The 27587-nt window shown below is 41.6% G+C and overlaps 1 protein-coding gene across 2 annotated transcripts in view; it reads left to right on the plus strand.

The window, feature by feature from the left end:
- Window positions 1-27587, plus strand: part of LOC149443914 (pregnancy-specific beta-1-glycoprotein 7-like) — a 70274-nt gene that overhangs the window by 22654 nt on the left and 20033 nt on the right. For both annotated transcript variants that reach the window (XM_089655146.1, XM_089655147.1), the window contains exons 3-7: window positions 4442-4726; window positions 7516-7791; window positions 13993-14232; window positions 17506-17817; window positions 25306-25419. In XM_089655146.1, the coding sequence (XP_089511272.1) occupies window positions 4442-4726; window positions 7516-7791; window positions 13993-14232; window positions 17506-17817; window positions 25306-25419 (1227 nt within the window). The remainder of the gene's footprint in view (window positions 1-4441; window positions 4727-7515; window positions 7792-13992; window positions 14233-17505; window positions 17818-25305; window positions 25420-27587) is intronic.

The following is a 27587-nucleotide window of genomic DNA, read 5'->3' on the forward strand; positions in this document are numbered from 1 at the left end:
GGGAAGAGGAGAGCACTGGGTGCTTGGTTGACTGTACAGAATGACAAAAAAATGATATACAAAATAAAGGTAACCGCTGCAACCAATTACATTTCAGTTTAGATAAATTAGATCAATAAGGATGAACTGCAGTGGTCTTGCCTCTGCCTATGTGCACCTTTTTATTGAATCTAGCCTTTAATTTGGTTGATTGGGTATAGTTTGTTCATATGACATTTTTTTTAATATTATTTTAAAGCCTTCTATAGTTATCATGGTCTCTGTATGGCTTTTCATGTAATCGTTCACATAGTTATAAACAAATTTCCAGTTGTCAGACATTTCACCAGATAATAAAGTGTTGAACTTCCTCATACCAGTATCTTTCCATATAATAATTATCCAAGCTTCCTGGCTGGAATTTGAACTCATAAACTCAATTATCTTTATTTGTTTTTCCAGGAATAAGATAGAATTACTTTGTCACTTGTTACTACATATATTCATGTTTTAAATATTTCTCTTTAATAAACTAAAATAAAATTTTAAAATTAAAAATATTAAAAATTTTAATTTAAATGGGATATTCACTTTGCCCAACCATTATGACTTCTCTCTACTTAGACTAAAAAATATATATATTAAAAAGAAATAAATTATATATATATATATATATATATAAAAAATACAGTGTATATAGTATTTACTGTATAATATATATATATATATATATATATATTATATATATATATATTGTATATACTATATATATATATATATATATATATATATATGTCTACGACAGGCAAAATAAGTGTCATCATATTTATAAAGGTGTCAAAGTGTCAACATATTTATAAAGGTGCTATTCACATGAAATTTTCACCACATGTTGGTAACAACCCATGCAATCCATACATACAAAGAAACCAAAACAAATAAGTTCAGAAATTAAGTTTTGTGTAATAACATGGAATGAATTGTTGGCCACCTCAATATCCCTTAAATGAACAGTTGAAGGAGTCAGACATAAAACTGTTGGCCACACAGTATCTGTGCACCTGCATCTAATCAGATGTTCAGGAATTTTGATAGCTGACAGGTCTGGCTGTCAAAATACAATAGCTGCAGCAGTAGATTCGTCCATCCTCGCTGTATGGGTTTAGTGGAGGAAATCTATATGTATATGGTAGGCTTAAAGCGGAGTTCCACCTATCAAAAAATAAAAGTCAGCAGCTACAAAAACTGTAGCTGCCGACTTTTAAAAAACAGCCACTTACCTGTCCCTCGGTCCTGTGGTGTGTCCCCTGCAGCCCGTTTCACTGGCCGTTCTGGATTCCAGGAGGCCGGCATATTCAGTGGGTACCCAATGCGCATGCGCGAGTAGCGCTGCGTTTCATGAATGGTCCTGTAGTCTTCTGGGACCTGTCACGTGTCCCAAAAGACTACAGGGAGGAAGGGAGGGAGGACACGCCTAGGCGATCGGACCGGAAATGGGAGAGGGTACCTGTCAAATTCGGGTACCCGCTCCCCCCCAATCCCCAAAGGTGCCAATCCTTAATGGGGAGCGGGGAGCAGTCCTTAAAGCGGAACTTCCCCTTTTGGGCGGCGCTCCGCTTTAAAGACAAGCTTCAGTCAGTTCTGCAAAAATTAAAAGTCAGCAGCTACAAGATCTGTAGCTGCTGACTCTTAATAAGCAGACATTTACTTGTCCTTGGAGCCAGAGCTGTCCTCACCCGAGCTACTTCTTTGTTGGTCTTTGGTCCGCCAGCATGTTAACTGTGGGCAGCCAGCTGTGACTCTTTGCAGCTTCACAGCCGGCTGCCTATTGCACATGTGTGAGCCACAACCTTTTGGGACAGAACACAGGTCCCAGAAGCAGAAGGCTGTGGGTGGGTGGGGTGAAGAACTTCTGGCGGATCTGCCACATTCCACAGTGATACAACTGAAAGTGGGAGTGGGTGCCTGTCTAAACCAGGTACCTACCCCCCACCCTCAAAAAAAAAATTATTCCAAATATAGTGGTTTAGGGGAGCAGGAGGAAGAGCAGAACTTCCCATTTGAGGTGAAAAGGTCTATTTAAAGCTTGTATTTTTAATTTTAATGAACACCAGTGAGTTCAGCCAGCAATCATTTTTTTCCTTGGTGACCTGGGTGGGTGGATCTAGCCATGGAGTTTCTGGTTATATCTAACTGCTAAAGCCATAACTATTAAAAAAGTTCATGCAGAGCAGTTATTGAGCTATGGGATTTTCCATGCATTCTGATGAATCATCAAGGAGAGCGTGTATGACATCATTGCAAGGCATACAGGCAGGCTATGTATGTTGGTGGAAGCATTGAAGGAGTTAGCTTTTGTGGATGTTTTCATTTATCCAAGTCATGGTACAGCTAGCAAAAGGTAGTCACATTAAACTGGATTATTTTCTCATCTAAGTGGCTTTCTTTTAGTTCTATTAGTGTCAGGAACATATAATAGCATTAGCAGCCATATGGGTAACACAGTCATCTTAATCCAGTTACCATGGTGTCATGAAATGTATGAAGGCAAATATTGCTTGTCCAAGAACATGACAGGGGCATGCAAACTTGTGAAACCAGACTGTTATATTTTCAATAATTTAATGCCCATAATGTCAGAAAGTCTTAGGCTGATTGGTAAACCTCCCAACAATTAACATCTGTCCCAGGGTTCATGGCACCATGTGATCGGATTAAGGTGACGTCAATATCTATATGGCTGGTAATGCTAAAGTATCTTCTTGACACTCATTAGAAGTGAGAAATCCACTTGCATGAGTGGTTAATAGTGATGGGCTGAACACCACCTTGTTCAATTCGCGGTCAAACATTCAAACCTACTGAAAGTTCAACCACGAACTTCGAACAGGAGCCATTAGGATAGCAAGTTATTTCAACACTTGGAATTACTATTACTCAGGCTGGAGTTCCTACATGACCTATGGATGTTGGATTGTTACACGTGAAAGTCAAATTGAAGGCATGCACAATTCATACTCCCTTGCACTTTGTCCTATGTTTGGGCACTGGTCCATTAACGTGACAATATTGGGCTGTTTATTGACCATTCTTTTCCCCCTCCGCTTAGAATAAGATACTACACTGTACAGGTTATCATACTTTTAGGTTCTGTGCTAAGTAAAGTGATGATGATCAAGAGTTTACATTATTTTGAATAAAGATTTGCACTGGAAGTGATATCTTCATATGTAATTAATAGAATTCATCAGTTGAAGTGCTGATCCAGGAAAATACCAGGATTGTCATTGATTTTCATTGTTTTCTCTATTTTGCCTTCTTCTTGACCAGCAATATTAAAAGTTGGTAAAACCTCATCTTGGTTATCTATGCATCCTTGAATGGATGCCCTTCATCCCTCTAATATATCCCAATGGGATCAGGACCTCCATTACCCCTTAGATTTGGAGGACTGGAGTAAGGCTTGGAAGATAGTTGCCAAATGCTCCTTCAATACAATTACCGGTACATTTGAAGCAACATACAAGGTCCTATTAAGATGGTACTGGGTCTCTGCCTGAGTTAACCATGCTTACCCCGAGAGTAGTAACAGATGTTTCTGTAACTGTGGATGCATATCTTGTAGTCCTGCCCAAAACTAGCGGGGTTCTGGTCTAGGGTTTTGGCTTTCTCTAGACCCTTTTCCATCTAACGGCCCCTAGGGATGCAAATTTGATCCTGTTACACTGCCCAATAACCAGTTTATATGCATCACAGCAGAAGGTGGATACATATTTTTTTATTTCAGCCAAATGGACCATAGCTCAAGCCTGGAAGATCTGGTGTGTAGCCTTACAGGGGTGAAGATACATATGACTGCAATGATGCTTCATGAACAAATGTCCAGTATTCTGAATGATTCACATGCCAACGTTCTCAAGGTCTGGGAACTGTGGAACATATGAGTTCCCTTCACTGCAACCGACCTGTTTGGGTCTTGTCTGACAGCTCCCCTCAGGACTTCCAAGTCCAAGTTACCTCCTTCCCTCCCCTCCCCCTTTTCTCTTGCCTATGATCCTCTTTTCTCCGCAGTTACCGCCCTATAGGGTTGGCTGCAGGAGAGGAGCTTCCCCTCCATTGACTGAAAGTAGATTTTATGGACATAGATTTTTTGAATTTTCAACTTATCAGTATCATCCCAATGATTCAGAGTTCTTTTACTTTGGTTACCATGACTGTAACCCTTATTGATCAGTCTGTAATGATTACTCATTATTTAGCTTTTTCGCAGGCAATTCATATGCTTGCTTTTGATTTCTTATGTTCATGCTCAAAACCAATAAACATATTGAAACAGAAAGTTGGTAAAACAGATTTAACTTCGTTGGTTGTTCTCTCCTCACGTGTGATATGGTTTCTACAGTAGTTGGTTGTGTTTCAAAGACTAAAATTCTAACTTTTCTTATTTTGGTTTACTCCACAGACCTGCTCACTTCTCCAACTTTGAATGTTTCTTCATCCATCCGCCCAGTGAATGGTACCACCCTTCGTCTAACGTGTGCTGCGGGTGTTCAGACAGTGCACAATGTCTACTTCTATCAAAATGATCACATCATTGATTGTAGCAAGCCCCATCTGTCCTGCAATGATTCCAGCACCATCTTGGATTTCAATCCAATCCTGGACATCGACACTGGATACTACAGCTGTGTCATCCAGAATCCAGTGAGCCAGAACAGAAGCATACCTCAGTTCATAGATGTTGCAGGTGAGAACCAGATTAACCACTTGCCCTCCAGAGTAATTAACCCCCTTCCTGACCAGGCCATTTTTTGCTATACGGCGCTGCGTTACTTTAACTGACAATTGAGTGCTCATGCAATGCCACACACAGATGAATTTTTTTTCCCACGAATTGAGCTTTCTTTTTGGTGTTATTTGATTGCCTGTGCATTTTTTATATTTTGCGCTATAAGTAAAAAAAGACCGACAATTTTGAGAAAAAAAATTATATTTTGGACTTTTTGCTATTAAATATGTCCAGTAAAAAAATTTAAAAAATCAAATTTCCTCATAAATTTAGGCCAAAATGTATTCTGCTACATTCTGCTAAAAAAAACCCAATACGTGTAAATTAATTGGTTTAAGTGAAAGTTATAGTGTTTACAAATGGCGGTATAGATACTGGGATTTTTTTTCCCCTACTAGTAATGGCAGCGATCAGCAACTTTTAGCAGAACTGCGGGACTGCGGGGGGCATTCTGACACTGAGGGGGGAACTAACTTGGTGTCACTGACATCCCCAGTGACACCAATACAGTGATCAATGCTAAAAAGCAGTACTGACACTGTACTAATGACACTGGGCAGGAAAAGGTTAATGTGAGGGGTGATCAAAGGGTTAACTGTGTGTAGGGAGTATTTTACTAAGGGACGGGGGGTGTGCTTCACTGTAAGCACACTGATTGGGATGGCTGTGCTGTGCCTTGTGCTGGAGCTGACAGGGAGGAAGACTGTTTGTAAACAAACATTCTTCCTCCCCGACGTTGATTGTTGATAATCACCCGGCACTGGCACGCGCGCCCCCTCCCCGGAAATGCAAAATCACGTTTATATACGTGATTTTGCTCACCCGTGCTGCCGTGTAGCAGTATATCTGATGTGCTAAAGATAGCTAAGAAAAAAATAGAATTCAGAATTCTATTTTTTAAAGTTTCATTCAGACCTAGTGTTTGAAATGGAATCCAAGAAGTACTAAACAGGTTGAATTACAATACATATGATTTTTCCGGAATGAAAAACACATAGGAAATTCTATTGGTGTGTGGCCACCTCCGGTTAGTTAAGACTTATTTCATGAAAAACTAAATCAGCCCGTAGGTTGTGTGATTCTCTTTCCTTCCACCATGGGTGGAAAGAAAGAAAATCACTTGAATCCCTACTGCAGCGCTATTGTTTTCTGTCGGTGAGGAGCCTTCCTGGCCGGCAGAACACAATGTTTACTGTTAGCAGCTATAGCCCATACATGGATCAAATCTTACCCAGTTCCTGCTGAAGTGACCACGATTCAAATGTCTATGGCCAGCTCAAGATGTTTCTGAATGTGCGTCCGCAGGCCCGTCCGTGCTGTGATTCATTACAGCACATGCCAATCACTGGGTTCCTACCAACGATTGACCGCTGGGACCCGGTGATGGGCACTGAACACAGCTCTGTCATTGTAAACAGAACTAAGCAGGGAATAAAAACAGCAAGATCCTTGGTAAAAGCAGCACACATTTCACATTGCTAGGCACACAGTTAACCCCTTGCTCGCCTTAGATGTTAGTTCCTTCCTGCCCAGTGTCATTATTTACAGTGACAGTGCATTTTATTAGCACTGATCACTCTATTAATTTCAATGGCAGTTAGTTCCCCCTGTGTCAGTTAGTATCACATTGCCCACCGCACTACCGCAGTCTTGTGATAAGTCGCTGATCACCATCATTAGTAGTATTAAAAAAAACAATAATAATGATAAAACAGTAAAACATAAAGGTGTGATACTTCATATAACCAAAAGGTTGTGAAATAAATTGAAAGTCCAATTCGCATGTAATGGAAATATAATAATAAAATAAGCCCCTCTCCACTGGGACACCAATGCTGTCATAAATGCTTCAAATCTGGTCAGGAAGATAAAGAGAATCCACCATCACCATCACCCAAAAAATTCTGCCTCTTACCAGACCAAATTGACCCCCAGTTATGGACGGGTCAAAATGCGCAATCCAAATTCCAAAAGCAAGCCATGGACCTTGACACTTTATGGCTCCAAAGGATCTAATTGGCCCCCAGATGTAGATGGATAAACACCCGCTGAATTAATTCCAAAAGCAAGCCGTTATCTGGACAACTTTAGGGCTACAAACTTACACTTCAAAAACTGAGCTAAAAGATGAACCACTTCTTCAGTTCAGGGAACATCAGCAGCAGGATCATATAATACAAATTCCAGTAATACGAGGGTTCTTCAAAAAGTCTCCACTTTTTTTTAATATATAATAAATATGTAGAAATGTGCTGAAACTTTTTGAAGGCCCCTCGTATTTCCCATAGTTTGTAAATGCTCCGACTTTCACACAAACCAATCAAAATACACTTATTAGAATTTGTTTTTACATTTTGGCCTAAATTTATCAAAAGATTTCATTTTTATATGTTATAACAGAAAGTAAAAATGCTTGTTTTTTTTCTCAAAATTGTCAGTTTTGTTTATATCGCAAAAAAAAAGAAACAGGTGGTGATCAAATACCACAAAAAGAAAGCTCTATTTGTGTGAAAAAAAATGATATAAATTTTGTTTGGGTACAGTGTTGCATGACCGTGCAATTGTCATTTAAGGTAACACAAAAAATGGCCGAGTCAGGAAGGGGGTAAATCCTTCCGGAGGGTAAGTGGTTATGGTAAAAGGAATGGACTTACATTTGTAAGGTTTCCTGAGAAACAAACATTTCAGTAATTGTACTCGTTGTCTGGGGTTGCTCTTTAACCCATCTACTGTGTTCTCATTGACAGTGAGAGTTTCTGAAGTGACTCTTAGCAATAATGTTACCCGTCCCATCACTGTGGACAAGGATTCCGTGGCTCTGAAGTGTTCATCATATGGAACAAATGTAAGCTATGAGTGGAAATTCATGGAGTCCCCACTGCCACGGAACCCGCGATATCAGCTTACCGACAATAATTCAACCCTCATCATCAGTCCGGTCACAAGGAACGAACAGGGGGCTTTCAAGTGTGAGGTCGCCAACTACTTGAATAAAGCAACCAGCAATCCACTCACCCTAACTTGTAAGTGTCTTGCAAACTTCGTAGCCAAGCTACAGAGTACCTGTTGACCATATTTTAGAATGCCTATAAATTATAAATGGTGAAATATCTATCAATCCGGTGTTAGGGACAATGATTTTTAGCCAATGGTTTCAGGAATTCTACATGCAGTACATTGATCCTACATAACATAGCAGAATCTCCTTGTGATAACGAGAGTTCTTTTTTTGCTCCTTAGGGAGGTAACTGACAGCTGTACCCTCTCTAGGGTGTGGAAATGAGGCATTCATTTTTAGATAAGAAGAATCTTCTATGCAGATCAATCATGTTCTGGTCAGTGGAGGACTGGGAACCTCTAGCCTGGGACAGAACACAATTGGTCTTCACATGGTAGGGACAGATTTCTGAAATTGTGCCACACAAATTATTACATTAAAGTGATTCTAAAGGTTGTAATAAAAAAAAAAATTATACTTACCTGCTCTGTACAATGCTTTTGCACAGAGCAGTCCCAATCCTCTTCTTTTTGGGTCCCCAGCCAGCAGTCCTGGCTCCTCCCCCCTGCCGAGTTCCCCCCAATAGCAAGCCTCTTGCTATGGAGGGCACTCGAGCAGGCTCTCCCGAGCCACATTCCTGTGAATGGACATTGGTCATTCACACACAGAGTGCAGCTCGACCCTGCTTCCCACTCTCTCACTGACTGTGATTGACAGCAGCAGGAGCCAATGGGGCACCAATGAGAAGAGAGAGATCAAGGAGAGCATGAACATCATTAGATCGAGATGGGGCTCAGGTATGTATTAGGGTTGTTGAGGGGGGGAGCTGAATCCAAAAGGTTTTTTGCCTTAATGCAAAGAATGCATTAAGGTGAAAAAACCTTCTGCCTTTAGAACCACTTTAATGTGAAAGGTTAGTGCTCCTAAAAAGTCATGGTTTCTTATGACACACCTTTCCAAAATGAGATTCCTTTGCCACTCTTGGCAATAAGAGCACAGTGGCTAAGTGGTTAGCACTCTGACTTAGCAGCACTAGAGTCATCGGTTTGAATCCCAACCATGGCACTACCTGACTGGAGTGGGTTTCCTCCCACACTCCAAAGACATGCTGGTAGATTAATTGGCTCCTGCCTAAATTGGCCCTAGTACGTGTATGTATGAATGTGAGTTAGGGACCTTGGATTGTACGCTCCTTGAGGGCAGGGACTGATGTGAATGTACAATATATATGTGAGAGCTGGGTAAATTGATGGTGCTACATAAGTAGAGACAGGAGAGACAGGGTAAAAAGGAAAGGTGGTGGTGTCTGTCTCTATGTGAGAAGTGATCTCAGAGCGATTGTGAAAGGGGACCTAGTTGATGGAGAGTGTGATGAGGCTGAAGCATTATGGGTGGAACTGCACATAGGGGTGCGTACTACAAAGGTAATCACTGGAGTTTGTTATAGGCCAATGAGGTTAATGAGGAGGTGGAGACTCAGCTCCTTGCACAGATCACAAGGGCTGGGACAGTGATAATAATGGGGGATTTTAACTACCCGAAAATTGACTGGAGTAATGGCACTACAGGAACAATTAAAGGGCAAAAAAAAAATAAACCTACTAGAGGACACTGTTATGGTGCAGTACATGGAGGCCCCAACTAGGAATGATGCTCTGCTGAACCTGGTAATCTCAGCCCATGCATAGCGTTTTACTAATGTCCATTTAAAAGAACATCTGGGTAGCAGTGACTATAACATGATTTCATTTATTGTTAGCTGTAAACAACAAGCACATACGGGAAAAAAATAAAAACACTCAACTTTAAGATAGCTAATTTTCCAAGGCTGAGAGCTGCTCTCCAAGACTTAGACTGGAAGGGAATATTGGCATCGATGAACACAACACAGAAATGGGAATTCTTCAAAAAGACTGTATGTGAACACACTGCAAAATATATATGGGTAACAAGTTTAAAAGGCTAAAAATCAAACCTATGTGGCTTATCACCAAAGTTAAAAAAGTTATAGATAATAAGAAAAGAGCTTTTATAAAATTTAACATTGATGGAACGCTATCATCGTTTAAACATAACAGAATATGTAAAAAGGAAATCAAGGCCACAAGAATTGAAAACGAACGACAGATTGAAAAAGGTAGCAGGACAAACCACCCAAAAATCTTCAAATATATTAATAATAAAAAAATATTTATTAATAATAAAAAGGTTGCGTCTGAGCATGTAGACCCTTTACAAAATAATCTAGAGTGGGTGACTGGGGACACAGAAAAGGTAAATTTATTAAATACCTTCTGCAGCTCTGTGTATACAAAGGAGCACAGGGGAGCTCTTCTCCAAAATGGGCATGGTATTGACACAGCCCCAGATGATCCACATTGGCTCACAACTGATATGATCCAAAAATATTTAGACATTGTAAAGGTGAATAAAGCACCTGGACCAGATGGCATACACCCACGGGTCCTTAAAGAATTGAGCTCTGTCATTTCAAAGCCATTGTTTCTAATTTTTAGGGAATCTTTAATGACTGGCATAGTACCACTGGATTGGTGTAAGGTCAATGTGGTGCCAATATTTAAAAAGGGGTCAAAATCTTTACCAAGTAAATATAGACTGTTAGTTTAATTTCTATAGTTGGGAAGATACTGGAGAGTTTAATAAAAGACCATATAGATGAGTTCTTGCAGGAAAAAAAATATTTTAAGCAACAGACAGCATAGATTCATGAAAGATAGAAGTTGTCAAACAAATCTGATTTCTTTTTATGAGGTAAGTAAAACCTTGGACAGAGGGGTGGAGGTGGACGTGGTATACTTGGACAGAAGGGTGGTGGTGGATGTGGTATACCTGGACAGATGGGTGGCGGTGGATATGGTATACTTGAATTTTGCAAAAGCATTTGACACAGTTCCCCACACACGGCTAATGTGTAAGGTAAAGTCTACAGGCTTAGAAAAATCTGTATGTAAATGGATAGAAAACTGGCTAAAAGATTGTATTCAGAGTAATGGTTAATGATTCATGCTTTGAATGGTCTAGGGGTGTCAGTGGTGTACCCCAAGGTTCAGTGTTGGGACCTTTACTTTTTAATATAATTATAAACAATAATGGGTCTGGGATTATGAATACCATTTCAGTCTTTGCAGATGACACCAAGCTTTTCAGTGGATTAACGTCCTTACAGGATGTCTCCATCTTACAAGCCGACCTCAATGCTCTGTTTAAATGGGTAACTATGAGGCAAATTAAGTTTAATGTTGATAAATGTAAGGTTATGCACTTGGGGGCTAAGAATATGCATGCATCATATATACTAGGGGGGTACAACTGGGGGAATCAATGGTGGAGAAGGATCTGGGAGATCATAAACTTAATAATGGCATGCAATGCCAAGCTGCGGTTTCTGAAGCGAGAAAAATCCTCTCTTGTATTATAAGAGGTATAGACTCCAGAGAGAGAGATATCATTTCCCCGGTACAAATCATTAGTAATACCTCATCTGGAATATGCAGTTCAGTTTTGGGCACCAATTTACAAAAAGAACATTGAGGAACTGGAGAAAGTACAGAGAAGGGCAACCAAACTGATAAGAGGCATGGAGGAGCTCAGCTATGAGGAAAGATTAAAGGAATTTAATTCATTCTCTCTTGAGAAGAGGATATTAAGGGGGGATATGATCTCCATGTATAATACATAAGAGGGGATATGATCTCCATGTATAATACATAGGGGGGATATGATCTCCATGTATAATACATAAGGGGGATATGATCTCCATGTATAATACATAAGGGGGGATATGATCTCCATGTATAATACATAAGGGGGGATATGATCTCCATGTATAATACATAAGAGGGGATATGATCTCCATGTATAATACATAAGGGGGATATGATCTCCATGTATAATACATAAGGGGGGATATGATCTCCATGTATAATACATAAGGGGGGATATGATCTCCATGTATAATACATAAGAGGGGATATGATCTCCATGTATAATACATAAGAGGGGATATGATCTCCATGTATAATACATAGGTGGGATATGATCTCCATGTATAATACATAAGGGGGATATGATCTCCATGTATAATACATAAGGGGGGATATGATCTCCATGTATAATACATAAGGGGGGATATGAGCTCCATGTATAATACATAAGGGGGATATGATCTCCATGTATAATACATAAGGGGGATATGGTCTCCATGTATAATACATAAGGGGGGATATGATCTCCATGTATAATACATAAGGGGGGATATGATCTCCATGTATAATACATAAGGGGGATATGATCTCCATGTATAATACATAAGGGGGGATATGATCTCCATGTATAATACATAAGGGGGGATATGATCTCCATGTATAATACATAAGGGGGGATATGATCTCCATGTATAATACATAAGGGGGGATATGATCTCCATGTATAATACATAAGGGGGGATATGATCTCCATGTATAATACATAAGGGGGGATATGATCTCCATGTATAATACATCAGTGGTTCATATAGTGAACTCGGGGTAGAGCTATTCACCCTGAGGTCATCACAGAGGACAAGGGGGCACTCTTTATGTCTGGAGCTGTGAAAATGTGGAATAGACTCCCTCAAGAGTTGGTTCTGGCCAGCTCAGTGCATTGCTTTAAAAAAGGCCTGGATTCTTTCCTATATACACAGAATATAACTGGATACTAACATGTATAGGTAACGTTGATCCAGGGAATATCTGATTGCCTTTCGGCGGATAAGGAAGGAATTTTCCCCCCGTAGGAGCTAATTGGATCATAGTTTGCTGGGTTTTTTGCCTTCCTCTGGATCAACTGTGGGTATAGGATTATAACTTTTTTTTTTTTGGTTGAACTAGATGGACTTTTAACTATGTAATAAGATAAATTAAATCACACAACATCTTGGTCATTGCTGAAAGGTTTCCCTATATAAGATTACCCACCACGTGTCACACAGAGAGCTGGTGTCGCTCCTATTGATGTCTGAATGGTTTAGTACAGTATCTACACTCAGGGTCACCAGCCCAGCAAATTTTATTAGTACTAGCCTGATAGGCAAATGTCCACCCAACCACCCACCCTCTCTTTCCCTGGTGCAAGACCTGCCATCATTTGTAAACAAATTCAATATGTCCAAGAACATTGATTTTGAATAAGGCAGACATCTCCTTGCTCGTTATTCTTGGTGGAGTTATCTGCCCATCTACAGGCAGCCTTAGAATTTGGGATATGTCTTTGGCTCAGGCATATCTTTACAGTACATTTTTTTTTATCTATGGACATGTGTTTGGGGCATCTAGAAAATGAATTGTTTCCGTACAACAAGAGTTGACCCACCAAAAAATATTTGCCACCATGTGCATTAGCATGGACAGAGAAGTGACTAGACAATCACCTCCAATGGCAATAGCCTCCAGGCAAATAGCTAAATACACAGATGAAATACATAGCAAAACTGTTTTACCTTCCAAATGATTTGTACTTCTGTCTATCCATTTCTGGGATTTACACTGTTCTGCCACATACTGCAGCCTTGTTTTGGTAAAGAAGGAAATAAAAATAAAAATAAAATTTCAAAAATACTGTATATCTTTAAAAATACAAATCTACATTTTTGGAATGCATTTACAAATATATGTAAAAATATATGTTAAAATGACTTTTTTATATGTTAAAAAATATCTTAAGAATATATTTTTAAAAATATTTTTCATATATTTTGTAATATATAAAACACACATTTCAACATGCAGTATATATATACATATACATATATTTGTAAATGCATTCCAAAAAAGTAGATTTGTATTTTTAAAGATATACAGTACATTTGAAATGTATTTTTAATAATATTTTTCATATATTTTGGAATAAATACGCATTTCAACATGCAGTATGTGTATATGTTTATATATATATTATTAATTATTGAAATATATTTTGAAATATATTGAATATGGACAAAATTGTAGCATTTCAAATATATGTCAATATATTTGTGAAGAATATTTCTAAAATATATTTCAATTATATCTTTCTTCCCTATGGGCTAGAAATGAAATGACATGAAAAGTGTCCATTTATTTGTTCTAAAAGAGTTGTTTTTTCTGCCCATGTGCATGAGGCCTTAGTTTTTGTAATATGCTGCTTCTATTTTTCTTATGCCATAATATCCTTTGCTTTGCAATTACAGGGCTGCCAAATGGGCAGATTACATGTGATGCCCAGGGGTCAGACCAACGCATCCTGCTGTATTGTTCCTGGCCTGGAGGGTACCCACCTGCTCAGGTTCAAATGGTGTACCAAAATGTGACCTTAAATAAGTTGGATGGAGTTGCAATTGAGATACCACTTAACCAATTCCCCCTTGGAACGCTGCTGTCTTGCAGCGGAACACATCAGGGATCTAATGAAATCTGCTCAGTGGTTATTGGTAAGACATATATGCACTGTTTCTAAAAGCTTTTGCAGAGGTTACATGTGGAGGTGTTGCCAGTAGAACACAATAAGTATCAAGTGGTCATTTTACACATGTGGGCTTAAACATTAAAGCAGGAATCAGGAGTTTTGGGTCCCCCTAAAGCTCTGCATAGCCAGGCAACACGCATTTTCTTTCACACTTTGTACTCAGAGTCAGTAAACAGTCCTTGAGCCTGGTTTTGTCATTTTATTAAGGGGTTAAAAACTTGGATGGGTATGAGGGGTGTATGTGATGCCCAAGGAAACTGCAAACTATGTGGACAAAATAGTCTGTCCTTTAGAAGCATTTCAGCTCTCTGGTGTATGTCCTCGGGCCCCAGATGAATCCTCCTCTTCACCGAGCTGAGGGTATTCCCTAGGCAAGAGGACCCAGAAGCTGGCAATATAGAACAGTCCCAGATGAGAAGCTAGTTGGATTTTCCACCTGACTGCCCTCTCCACTTATCTGGCCCAGGAGTACTCACACTGTCCTTCCTGATAGCTCAGTGGGTTGGTGGCTGCCTTCAAGCTTTTCGCTGGGCTGACTCCTTCCCAAAGCCTCAGGATGTCCTCCCATGGAGACGACAGCACAGTGGAGATCCTCTTATCCATCACCTGCCTACCCCTCTAAGGCTCCACACTCTAGTCTTCACTCCATCTTCCACCCTACACTCACTTTACCCCTCCTGCACAGGCTCTGCCACTTTTGAGGTTTGCCTTGGACACCATGCCCAGCCTCCTGCCAGGGGATTGGCCAGAGTCCCTCAAACATGCAGATCTGGGCTTCTTTCCCTTTTCCACCCTTCCTCCAGAAAGCTCTCAGGTTTGTGGAGAGGTGGGAAGGCTCCAGAAGCCCTGACTTGTTAGAATCTCCCAGCCTGTCCTGATATAACCACACTACCTCTCTCCCCAGGCTGACTCATCCCCAGGCTGCTACTCAGCTTCCATCTGACAAAAACCTACCTAACTAACCTGGATGGCATTACAGAGGGATAGCACAAACTGCTGAGGACTTACTCCAGTAGTTCCCCTCTACTGCTCAAGCAGGACATCCTGGCTATGTGTGTATCATGGGCTACTACACTAGTTTTCCACATCTCTGGCGGCCCTCTAGACTTAGGATACATAATTACAACGGACTAAGCCAGACCAATGTAAGTTAGCAATAAAGATCATTCCTGAAGCTCACGTCTCCTGGGGTTCACACCTACAGTTGTGTTCAAAATAATAGCAGTCAGACATCACTAACCTGATCAATCACTGTTTTTGGTAGAAATGATATTTCTACATGGCAAATAATTTATTAGCAGGTGTAGTAGAGTAATAGAAATCCAACAGACATGACATGCATGCTGCTGATTCTGTGTAAATGAATCACTAATTGAAAGGGGCATCTTGGGCTGGAATACCTGTTCACAGGTGCCAAAAGTTGGTTGACTCCATGCAACACAGATGTACAGCAGTTCTCAGAAACAGTGCGACTACAACCAAATATTCATTAAGTCATTCAAAGGAAAGCAAAATCTTCAAACATTTCTCAGTTTATATAGTGAATGTTTGAGTTTGTAAAGAAGAATACAAACACTGCTATTTTTTTGAACAGTCTAATATTCACTTTTCTACAATTTGTTTAGAGGAACAACACAAATTTAATTTATTTTTCTTCATGTTTTGATTTGGAATAGAATGTAATCTGTTCAAGACCAACATAGAGAAAAGAATTAAGATTACCTTGATGTGCCTCCCTGAAATGCTTTGAAACATTTGAAATATTTTTAGCATGTAAATTGTTGGTATCATTGTAGTTCTCTGATATTCTGATATGTAGGGCCACCTGTACTACATTACCGCAGGCTTCCCCCTGCAGCGCTGCTGGCTTCTCCTTCCTTTTTTCCTTCTGGCCGCACTGCAAGGGAATAAGTTCTACCATTGAGCTCCCACCCAGCTTTACGTGAAAAACATCCCATTGGAGCCATGTGCCTGCTGCACAAGTAGACTGCAGCCTCATTCATTCCTGTGGCTGGGCCAATAGTCTTGGCAGATACAGCCATCCGGACGAATATGGAACCAGCCACAGAAATGAATGAGGATGTGCTGCATATTCACAAAGCATGCCTGAGGCTTTTTCGAGCAAAGGCCCAATTGTCACATATAACAAGTTCTCCAGAGCAAGGTTAAATGTATTTTGCTATGAGATTTATGCTCACCACCAGGGTTGTGGATAAGAGGGTACCACCTGTCCTCCTGTATGGGGCCAAGGCCAGCAAAGGGGGGCCCAGGCAGCTGAGTGAATTGAATGTGGGCAGGATCAACACGGCAGGGGCAATTACTGGAACCGATCGCTTGCATGGCTCTCTGAAGCAGCTGAAAGCTGGCTTCTTCTCCTCGCCCTCCCGTTTGCTTTCAGCTGCTGCAGAGGGAGCCATACAGGGGAATGGTTCCAGTAATTGCACCCTTCATAACCATCACCCTCCCTATGCACCATCTGTATCCCCCTGCTGCCCAGGCCCACCTGTGTGCCCCCACCCCTGCAGTGCTGCTGGCTTCCCTCCTCTCCTTCCCACCTGCAGCTGCAGTAACACAATAGGATCCTTCAGGATGAAGAGTGGGGGAAAGGTCCAGTAAATATGTCACATTTGCCAGCCCTTTCCTTTCCTGAATGAACACGAGTGACTGGTACCAATCACTCAATGTGTTCATTCATAACTGAAGCATAGTAAACAGTTTTTTTATTTTTGAAGGGGGCCCTGTCAGGTTGGCTGTATGGGGCACTGTAGTTTCTAACAGCAGCCCTGATCACCACACTTTAAAATACCTTTTGATCAGGGGCGGACTGACAACTCATGGGGCCCCCGGGCAATAGGGGATCATGGGGCCCCTGTGTCCTTGCCCAAACTCAAAAAAGCCTATGAAAAAGGTACCAGGGGCATCTCATGGGGCCCCCTTCTGACCCCGGGCCCTCAGGCGGTGCCCGAGTTTCCAAATGGTCAGTCCGCCCCTGCTTTTGATCTACCTACAGCTACATAGTGCAAGGGTCTAACTGACTGGATGCTGGTTATTTGGATAGTTTGGTTAGGTCTGTGTATGACAAGGTACTTCTAAAGTTGATTGTAAAAAGATTGTATGATTAGATTGTAAAATGTACGGTGAGCTTTACACTGATTGGGGCAGATGGTAAAAATATTTAATAATTTCTGAGAACGTGTAAAAGTTTATCTTGTTTTATATATGTTAATTTGCCTTTCAGATACTCCACAATACCCAGGGTTCAATACCAGCGCGAGGTTTGGAAGAAAGGGAAGCAGTGTCTTCCTCCCTGTTACCTTAAGCAGTACAAAAGCTGCCCAGATCTTCCCATCCAGATTTTCCTGGTTTCGGATGGAACCAACACAAACTGAACTGTCCACAGGAGAAGATTTCTTAATTGTATCTAATGATTATTCCTCATTTCTGATTGTGCACTCCATGACGGAGGAAATGGCTGGGCGTTATATGTGCAAAGCTGAGAATGCAATTGGAGCCAACTCCTTTTTCTTTAATGTGGAGGTAGAAAAAGAAGGTGAGCTATTCATAATAGGTTGGGCTTTTTAGTTATTATTCCTGTTGGGCCCTGGGTTTGCAGTCCCTCTTGTCTATCCAGTGTGTACTGTGCAGTGGCAGATTAAATTAATGGCAGAACAGGCGATGTCTGGGGTCCTTGGTGATGCACTTCAGTGCTCTACAAGGAAATTTCAGTTTTCAAGTCTTTCCAGGTATGGCATTTTTACATAGTTTTATATCAGTCTAGTTTGGACCATCGCAACTTTACATATACCATACCCGTGAAATCTCTCTAGAACAGGGTTCTCCAAACTTCTAAGCAAAGAGTCAGTTTACTTTTCTTCAGACTTTGAGAGGGCCAGATTGTGATCAGGAAGAGTAGAAAATGCCCTGGAGTCAGTTTGAGTACTAGGAGAAATATTGCCCCATTGTTGGTATCAGGGGAAGGAATAGTGACCATTTATTGGTGTCAGTGGGAGGAATAGTGTTCTATTGTTCTATTGTTGGTAGCAGAGATAGGAATTATGCCCCATTGTTGGTGTCAGTGGGAGGAATAGCGCCCCAAGGGCCAGATAAAAGCAAGCAATGGGCCACATTTGGCCCCTGGGTTGCAGTTTGAAGACCACTGCTTTAGAAACTGGAAATCATGGAACTAGATACTACTACAGTGATCTCTGCTAATTTTGGATCCTGCCCTGCTGCATTCTGAACACAGCAGATCAGCCACTTGGCACAGATGCCATTCAGGGAAAGCATTCTCTGATTGGACGAGGTGGAGAGTGTGACATCACCTTTCCGCCTTTCCACCTCATCTGATCTGAGAATGCTTTGCATTCATCGAGAAAATGAAAAGTATTCTCTAAATGGCACCCATGCTGAGTGGTCAGAATTGGATTAAGCTCCGAGTTCGGCTTTAGGCTCACTGCACATATTACAATTTGACTGATCTGTCAATAACTATGTAGCACAAGGGCCTGCCTGACTGAATACAGATTGATTGGATAGTTTGGGAAGGTCCTCATGCTGCGTAATTTTAATAAAACTATAGTTGACTGAAATGAGAACAACCTGGGACCTGTGGTAAAAATAAATCACCATTGGCATTGGGCATAGCATGTGACCCTACATCCAAAGTCATAGAACTGTCCAAAATCTAAATACAAATAGGCACACCTTAGATAATATCACCTACTTCCTTTATTGTGCTGATGGCCAGTTGATTGACCTTGCACTGTAAGAGGGGGTATAAATTATGGCATTTTTATAGCTTTTACTTTTTAACGTGACTCATGTTGTTAATCTTGCTTTCCCATCAAACAGTGCCTTTCTATAGAGGCTTTTGTGAACTGTTTATCTCTTCCTTTTTCTGGTCTGGGTTTATGTTTTTTACAAGCAACAAAACAATAGCCGAAAGTGTAACAGCAAGAGAACTGGCACTGGCCAAGGATACAGTCAAAGATCGGAAGCTTTTTACCCAAAGTCATACCATGGCCACATCAGCCGGATCACCCATATATACAATACATTTACATGTCATTAGGGCGACCCAATTGCCAAGTCATTCTTATTATGATGAGTACCAGTTGGAAGGGGGTAAGGGCCTCAGGGCTGGAGAAACCCCACTGATTCCCTGGAGCATATAGTAAATATTTTAGCAAGTGGGTTTTAAACAGTCAATAGAAAGCAAATAAAGTCCACCAGACGATAGTGAATTATACACGGGTCCCAAACGTTTTGGAAAAATTCCGTAGAGTTGCTCAGTAAGGTCATCAGTTTTACATTGAGGAAAGAACAAAGAGAGGGCGCACAGGCCTAGTACATTACCATAAAAAATGTTTAATTAGAAATAAAATAGGTGTTGTACTCACAAATGACAATAAAGTCAAGGCACATCATAAAAGAACAGCTGGGTCAACACCGCACTGAGTAACAGTCCGTAATGGGGAATGTAGACATCCAATAGGCTGACGTGTTTCGAGGACTTGCCTCTTCCTCAGACGCGTCAGCCTATTGGAAGTCTACATTCCCCATTACGGACTGTTACTCAGTGCGGTTGTCAGAGCCTGGGATCGAACCTGGTCCTTCTGCCGTGAGAGACAATGTTTCTTCTCGCTGAGCCACCTGGAATGCTGGACAGCTCCCTTGACAATTCTTTGGATGATCCTGCCTTGGCCCTGTTTTCTCTTGAACCTTGAACTCCTTGCTCCTCCCATGAACTTCCTATATAAGCCATGTCCATACACTTCCTCCTTGCCAGATTATTGTGCCTTACCAGCCAATATCCCGCTTATTGTTCCTGCTGCCATCTACACCTCCGCTACCGACCTTTGGCTTGTTCCTGACCATGATTTCGTCTCATCCTCATCCACTACCATCTGTGACCGACCCTTGGCTTGTTTGACTCTGCTTCTGCTTATCCCTAATCTGTTTGATCCACTATCGGTTACCGGCTTGCTCATTCCCTGGTGGGGTGATCCTGAGATCTGCGGCCTGGTATTGACACGCAGCCAAATCCATCTCCACCATTAGGAGCTCTGGTGAAAACCGGTTAATGCTTAGACCCCGCACCTCAGATGAGCCTGCGTGATTTCCCAGGGTGACCTGCCCGTGTACCTATCCTGCTGGTTTAAGGTAAGCTTTACACTGCTATAGCAACTGGTCTCTGAACCTGACCCAGACCGTGACAGCGGTGTTGACCCAGCTGTTCTTTTATGATGTGCCTTGACTTTATTGTCGTTTGTAAGTACAACACCTATTTTATTTCTTATTAAACATTTTTTATGGTAATGTACTAGGCCTGTGCGCCCTCTCTTTGTTCTTTCCTCATTCAGTATATTTGGATACCCCCGGTCTGTTGAGGGCAGCAAGGTGTGCATGTTCCAGGACATTCTTAATGTGGTTGCAGCCTGCATCGAGTCCATCCCCAAGTGCAGGAGCATTTGTGTTTGCTGGTTCATGTTTTACATTATTTAGGTACCACATCACCTTTTTTTAACTTGAGTTATGGGTGTGTAGCACTCACCCCCCTTGAGCCACCGGAAGTGACCCAGGTCTCTACCTATTCAGAGGCTGCCAGGCCCAGATACCAGTTCCAAGAACTCCAACAAACGTAGGTTTAATCTAGGGAATATCTTTTTGTAGATTTATTGCAGTGCCCAAACAGGAGAGAGGGATGGGGGTGTAGAATACTCCAAAACACAATGCAGGTACAAGAGGACTGATTCTTCAGAACCATTGAGCAGCAGTAAGGAGGGAAAGCCAATTAATCTAAGACTCTGTATGAGCAGTTCCAGTCCTTGCAGCAATCTCTGGCATTCAACCCTTAAAGCACAGGCACACCTGGAGTCCTAGGCAAAGGGTCCTTATCCAGCCCAGTTTCCTAAGGTAGTGTCCTCCAGGAAATGTATTTTAGTCCAGATTCCTCCAGGCCCTCAGCCACGCAAATGTTGAAGCCTAGCAACAGTACACAGGGTACCCCTCAAAGGCAGCAGCCCCAGGAGAAGTCCCGGCTGAACAAGCCTCCCAAACATTTATCTTCTCCCCAGCCACCTTCTTGTAGCCCCCCAAGGATTGTCTTTATTTCTACTCTATTTCTGGAAGCTTCTTCCAGACACAGGCAGCAGTAATCAACTACCAAGCTTAGGGAAACCTGGCCAGACCTAGAAAATAGATTGCTGCTCCATTGAGTAAAGACAGTCAAAAACTAAATTTATGCTGTCTAGAGCAGGGCACTACTTCTGGTTGTTCAGTCTGAGTTTTCACAGCTGCTATTTTAGGGTTACTAAAGAGCTATGATAAGAGAGGGGAAGTCGTAAGGAGCTTACAATAGTAAAAGTCTATAAGTGGCCATAGACAGTCAGATTATTGATGATTGGGAGAGAGATATCTGGCCAACATTTAGTAAGGCCCCTTCCACATGGGGCAGACTCCACCAGGAGAATCTGTCCCCTGATCCCTGCTGAGCAAGTGGATGGCTGGTCCATGTTCACTCCACTTTTATAGAGCAGACTTTTATGGAAGGTTGCATGTAAATGGACCACCTCTCAATTTACACCTGACTGCCATTCAATCCACTAGATGGATGAGGAATGGATCCCCATCCACCTGTTTTTAGCAGATCGGATCAAATGTAAGCAGTTATAGAAGGACACAAGTCCATTTACAACTGCTGCTTCATAGAGCATAATGAATGGTCCAAACAGGTCCACCAAAAAAAGCCAGGTGGACCAAATTGAACCGCCTTTGTAAAAGAGATCTAAGTCATTCAATATTCTGTCATGCTTATGATTATACAAGTGCAGTACTTTTCTATTTTATTCAATAAAAACTGCTGCAAGGGAGATTTTCCAAGAAGCTTGAAAATCTACCTGCACTCTAAAGATCACTGACCCCCATCTAGCCAGAGCTCTGTCAAAAGCCTTACATTGCAAACAATATTTAATTTATGTGCTTTATTCAACTAGAGATAAACCCACAAATCCATACAAAGTAAACCCATTCACAAAAAAGTCAGCTGTATATAAAAACACTCAGCTCAAGTTTTTGATAAGTCCTTTTGTTAAAAACAAAAAACAGTGTTGTAAATCCATCTTCAATCAAGATGAATGTTGCCCATCGATAGTCAAAAGAAAAAGCCCATCGATATGCCAGCTCACACACAGTGTACTCTGCCACTAATGACAGCTCTCTGGAGTTGTCATTAGGTTAAAGCCTGGTGCACACTATGAAAATATCAGACAAATGATTGTCTGGGGGTTGTTTTTGCCTGCTAGTCTCCATATCTATGGGCAGCACAGCGGCTAAATGGTTAGCACGTCCGCCTGGCAGTACTAGGGTCACTGGTTCGAATCCCAACCACGGCACCACCTGCCTGGAGTATGCATGTTCTCCCTGTGACTGCGTGGGTTTCCTACGGGTACTCCAGTTTCCTCTCACACTCCACTTCCACTCCAAAGACATGCTGGTAGGTTAATTGGCTCCTGTCTAAATTGGTCCTAGTATGTGTGAGTGTGGGACTTTAGATTGTACGCCCCTTGACGGTTAGGGACTGATGTGAAAGTACAATATATATGTAGAAGCACTACGTAAATTGACGGCGCTATATAAGAACCTGAAATAAATAAATATTGAAATTGAAGAGGTTACTAAAAGCTACAAAAATTCTCGTAAGACAGACTACAACTTCAGAAGTGATGCAATATATTGTATTGTAATGTATTCTTTCGTTTTTGAGCATGCCTGCTCTTGGTCGCTTGATTTTTTTCAGACGAATATATAATAAATGAAAATTGTTTGTTCTGTTATCGTACGAGAAAATGTTTCTCCTATAATACCAGAACAAACGATTTTCATGTAATCAGTATAATAATCGTCTGAAAAAGATCAGGCGACTTGTCCCTTTGGATAATTTTTCATGAACTGTCATGATCGGCTCTTGAAAGCTGTGCGCTAATGATCACACAGTCACTCCGAAATATTTTCGATTTTCTCATTGTGTGTACTAGGCTTTATAGTGTATATACTGTGTAAAATGGGGTGGGAATGTGATTCTATTACTGACTAAATATCGACACGGCCATATTTGTTTAGTGATGTTACCACCTTTGCCACCCATTTGAAAGGAGTCATACTCATTAGATTCCTAGTACCTCTGACATAAAATTATCCTATAGTGTCAATGGAAACACCACCATTCACTGTGTTTATAGATTTTTGTAATATTGTTGCTCTGTTAGATTTCTAGAGAAAAGTTACATATTGGCCCTTTTAGCCACAAGGGTTTATATTCAACATATTAAATAGCAAATTGTTAGTAAAGTCCATGTTTAGCTGTTGCTCACACTGACCTATAGCAGTAAAAGGTGTAATATACAGTGGCTTGAAAATGTATTTATACCGCTTGAAACTTTCCACATTTTGTTATGTTACAACCAAAAACGTAAATGTACTTTATTGGGATTTTATGTGATAGACCAACACAAAGTGGCACATAATTGTGAAGTGGAAGGAAAATGATAAATGGTTTTCAACATATTTTACAAACGCATATCTGAAAAGTGTGGTGTGCATTTGTATTCAGCCCTCTGGAGTCAATACTTTGTAGGACCCCCTTTCGCTGCAATTCCAGCTGCAAGTTTCTTTGGGGATGTCTCTACCAGCTTTGCACATCCAGAGAGGGACATTTGCCCATTCTTCTTTGCAAAATAGCTCAAGCTCTGTCAGATTGGATGGAGAGCGTCTGTGAACAGCAATTTCCAAGTCTTGCCACAGATTCTCAATTGGATTTAGGTCTGAACTTTGACTGGGCCGTTCTAACACATGAGTATGCTTTGATCTAAACCATTCCAATGTAGCTCTGGCCGGATGTTTAGGTTCATTGTCCTGCTGAAAGGTGAACCTCCCCCCCAGTCTCAAGTCTTTTGCAGACTCTTAACAGGTTTTCTTCCAAGATTGGCCTATATTTGGCTCCATCCATCTTCCCATCAACTCTGACAAGCTTCCCTGACCATGTTTCATGGTGGGGATAGTGTGTTCAGGGTGATGGGCAGGGTTAGTTTTGCTTTTAGGCAAAAAGTTCAATTTGGTCTCATCTGACCAGAGCCCCTTCTTCCACATGTTTGCTGTGTCCCCCACATGGCTTCTCGCAAACTGCAAACAGGACTTCTTATGGCTTTCTTTCAGCAATGGCTTTCTTCTTGTCACTCTTCCATAAAAGCCAAATTTGTGGAGTGCACGACTAATAGTTGTGCTGTGGACAGATTCTCCCACCTGAGCTGTGGATCTCTGCAGCTCCTCCAGAGTTACCATGGGCCTCTTGGCTGCTTCTCTGATGAATGCTGTCCTTGCCCGGCCTGTCAGTTTAGGTGGACAGCCATGTCTTGGTAGGTTTGCAGTTGTGCCATACTCTTTCCATTTTCGGATGATATATTGAACAGTCCTCCATGAGAGATTCAAAGCTTGGGATATTTTGTAATACTCTATCTCTTCTTTAAACTTCTCCACAATTTTACCCCGGATCTGTCTGATGTATTCCTTGACCTTCATGATTCTGTTTGTTCACTATCCTCTAACAAACCTCTGAGGGCTTCGCAGAACAGCTGTATTTATACTGATATTAAATTACATACAGATGGACTCTATTTACAAATTAGGTGACTTCTGAAGGCAATTGGTTCCACTAGATTTTAGCCAGGGGTATCAGACTAAAGGTGGCTGAATACAAATGCACGCCACAATTTTCAGATATTTAATTGTAAAAAATTCTGAAAACCATTTATCGTTTTTCACTTCACAATTATGTGCCTCTTTGTGTTGGTCTATCAAATAAAATCCCAATAAAATACATTTACATTTTTGGTTGTAACATGACAAAATGTGGAAAATTTCAAGGGGTATGAATATTCTTTCAAGGCACTATAATATAGGTTACTGCATGTTATTGTTCCAATAATATTGTATCACCATAATACATAAGCAAAGTAATATTTGTCTGATTCCGTGCTTACAGATGGTAATGACACACTCTCAGCTGGAGCCATAGCTGGCATAGTGATTGGTTGTATTGCTGTTTTGGCGGTGATTGCGCTTACTGTCGTCCTTGTTATTCGCACTCCCAACAAAGGTAATCAAACACCAAGGGATGAATGTGGCATGCGAATTCAGGGTAAGTAATAAAGCCTTACTTGTTGAAGGTTGCTTGGAGACACTAGACCAGGAAGTATCAGCAGAATACCTAATCACAGGTACCATTTTAAAAAAGGTGTCAGGATATCAGATATTTATTTTAGGGCCATTTCAAACCAGCCCCAGGTTTCAGTGATCCTCAGTTTCCAGGCCACAGTCAATGTTGAACAGCCGTGGTCCAGCTCTAAGCCCAGGATTTGAATTATTGCCCACCAAACATGACTTGTGGTCAGGGGCGGACTGACCATTTGGGCACCCGGGCACTGCCCGGGGGCCTGGGGTCAGTAGTGGGCCCCATGAGATGCCCCTGGTACCTTTCATAGACTTTTTTGGGTGTGGTTTGAGTGTGGGCAAGGACAAAGGGGCCCCATGATTTCCTATTGCTTGGGGGCCCCATGAGTTGTCAGTCCACCCCTGCTTGTGGTATAAATTTTGCCCTGGCTGTGAGGTAAAGCATAGCAGGTGTGGCATGTGTGCTAACCCTCTCTAGCCACAGTGTTAGATTAAGGTCAGGGGTGTATTTACCGCAAGGCAAACAAGGCACTAGGGTGGCATTTTTCAGGGGGGCAGCACCTCCCCCCAGAAGAAGAGATGGAAGAAGGAACACGCGCAATGGCAACCAGGTGGGATCTGAGAGAGGCTGCTTGATGGTGTAAGTAGAGCCTGACTCTCATTCCCAGGGATGTCTCGAGCTGTACAGATGAGTGTCTCTTTCTATCTATATATGGGGGGGCAGGAGTGTTGTTGGTCAATGTCTGGCTCGCTCCGCAGGGAAGGGGGGCGGTGGGTATTGGTCGGTGTCTGTGGGGGCAGACGATTTTTCTGTTACCTAGGGCAGCACAAAACCTAAATACACTACTGGCTAAGGTGACCAGTCAGATGGTGGTAAAACTGTGACTCAACCAATATTTTTACCACACACCCCCACGCCAACCACATGTGTAAACTAGGCCTAAGAGTGCTCTGTGGTACAGCACTGCAGCACACTGGGGTGGGTTTACCAAAACTGCAGAGTGCAAAGTCTGGTGCAGCTGTGCATGATAGCCAATCAGCTTCTAACTTCAATGAAGCTTTGACAAAAAAAAAAAAACTAGACAAACACACACAAGAGGGTGCAAACTCCTCCTGCATTAGCACCATAAAATGTATTCAAACCAAAGAGACAAATACATATTCATAAATGATTATAATCGGCAGACACATAGCATGAATATTTCAGCCTTGGATGATGCGTTCCATTGTGGAACTGTCTGGTCGAAAAGCTAATGCGTTTGGAAGCTCTGAAGAAGGGGGCCTTTGCTTGCACATGACTGGATGAAAGAAATTGTAGAGCTTCCCTTCGGATCTAGAGCAACTGCACTTGCAGTCAGTGGTGTATTTAGGTTTTGTGCTGCCCTAGACAACACAAAAATCGTCTGCCCCCATGACCAACACCCCCCCCCCCCTTCCTACCTCCCGCAGAAAGAGCCTGACATTGACCAACAATACACCTGCCCCCCACCCGGGAGAGCCTTCCACTACCTCCCCCCCCCCCCCCCCCCCCCCCAGCGATAGAGAGAGACACTCATCTTCAAAGCTCCGGAAATCCCCGGGAACGAGAGTCAGGCTCTACATACAGCATCAAGCAGCCCGCAGCCTCTCTTGGATCCCACCTAGTTCCCATGGCACGTGTCCCTTCTTTCATCCCTTCTTCTGGAGGGAAGTGCTGCCCCCCTGAAAAATGATGCCCTAGGCAAGTGCCTTGTTTGTCTTGTGGTAAATACACCCCTGCTTGCAGTGCACAGCCTATTTACCTTTAGTAAATCAACCCCTATGTGTCCATACACATTAAGGAGTTTAGAGGCATATTTGTTGAGAAGAGTTCAGAGGCAGATAGAAAAAAAATCACACGTGTTTTTGAGAGGAGTTTTCAGGAGAAAAAAAAACCTGCTAAACGCTCATAAATGCTTATAAATGCAGCATGTAGGAGCTTTTGGCATTTTCAAGTGTACACTGAAAAATGAACAGACGGGAATATTATGAAAGCAAATGCCCATAAACGCTCTTAAATCCTTATGTAATATGAGCCACTATGAGCATTTTTTTATGCTTTATTTCCACTTTTTC

This window comes from Staurois parvus, unplaced genomic scaffold (assembly GCF_062004578.1).
Source record: "Staurois parvus isolate SC_StPar_1 unplaced genomic scaffold, SC_StPar_1.0 ptg000827l, whole genome shotgun sequence".
NCBI classification, from domain to species: Eukaryota; Metazoa; Chordata; class Amphibia; order Anura; family Ranidae; genus Staurois; species Staurois parvus.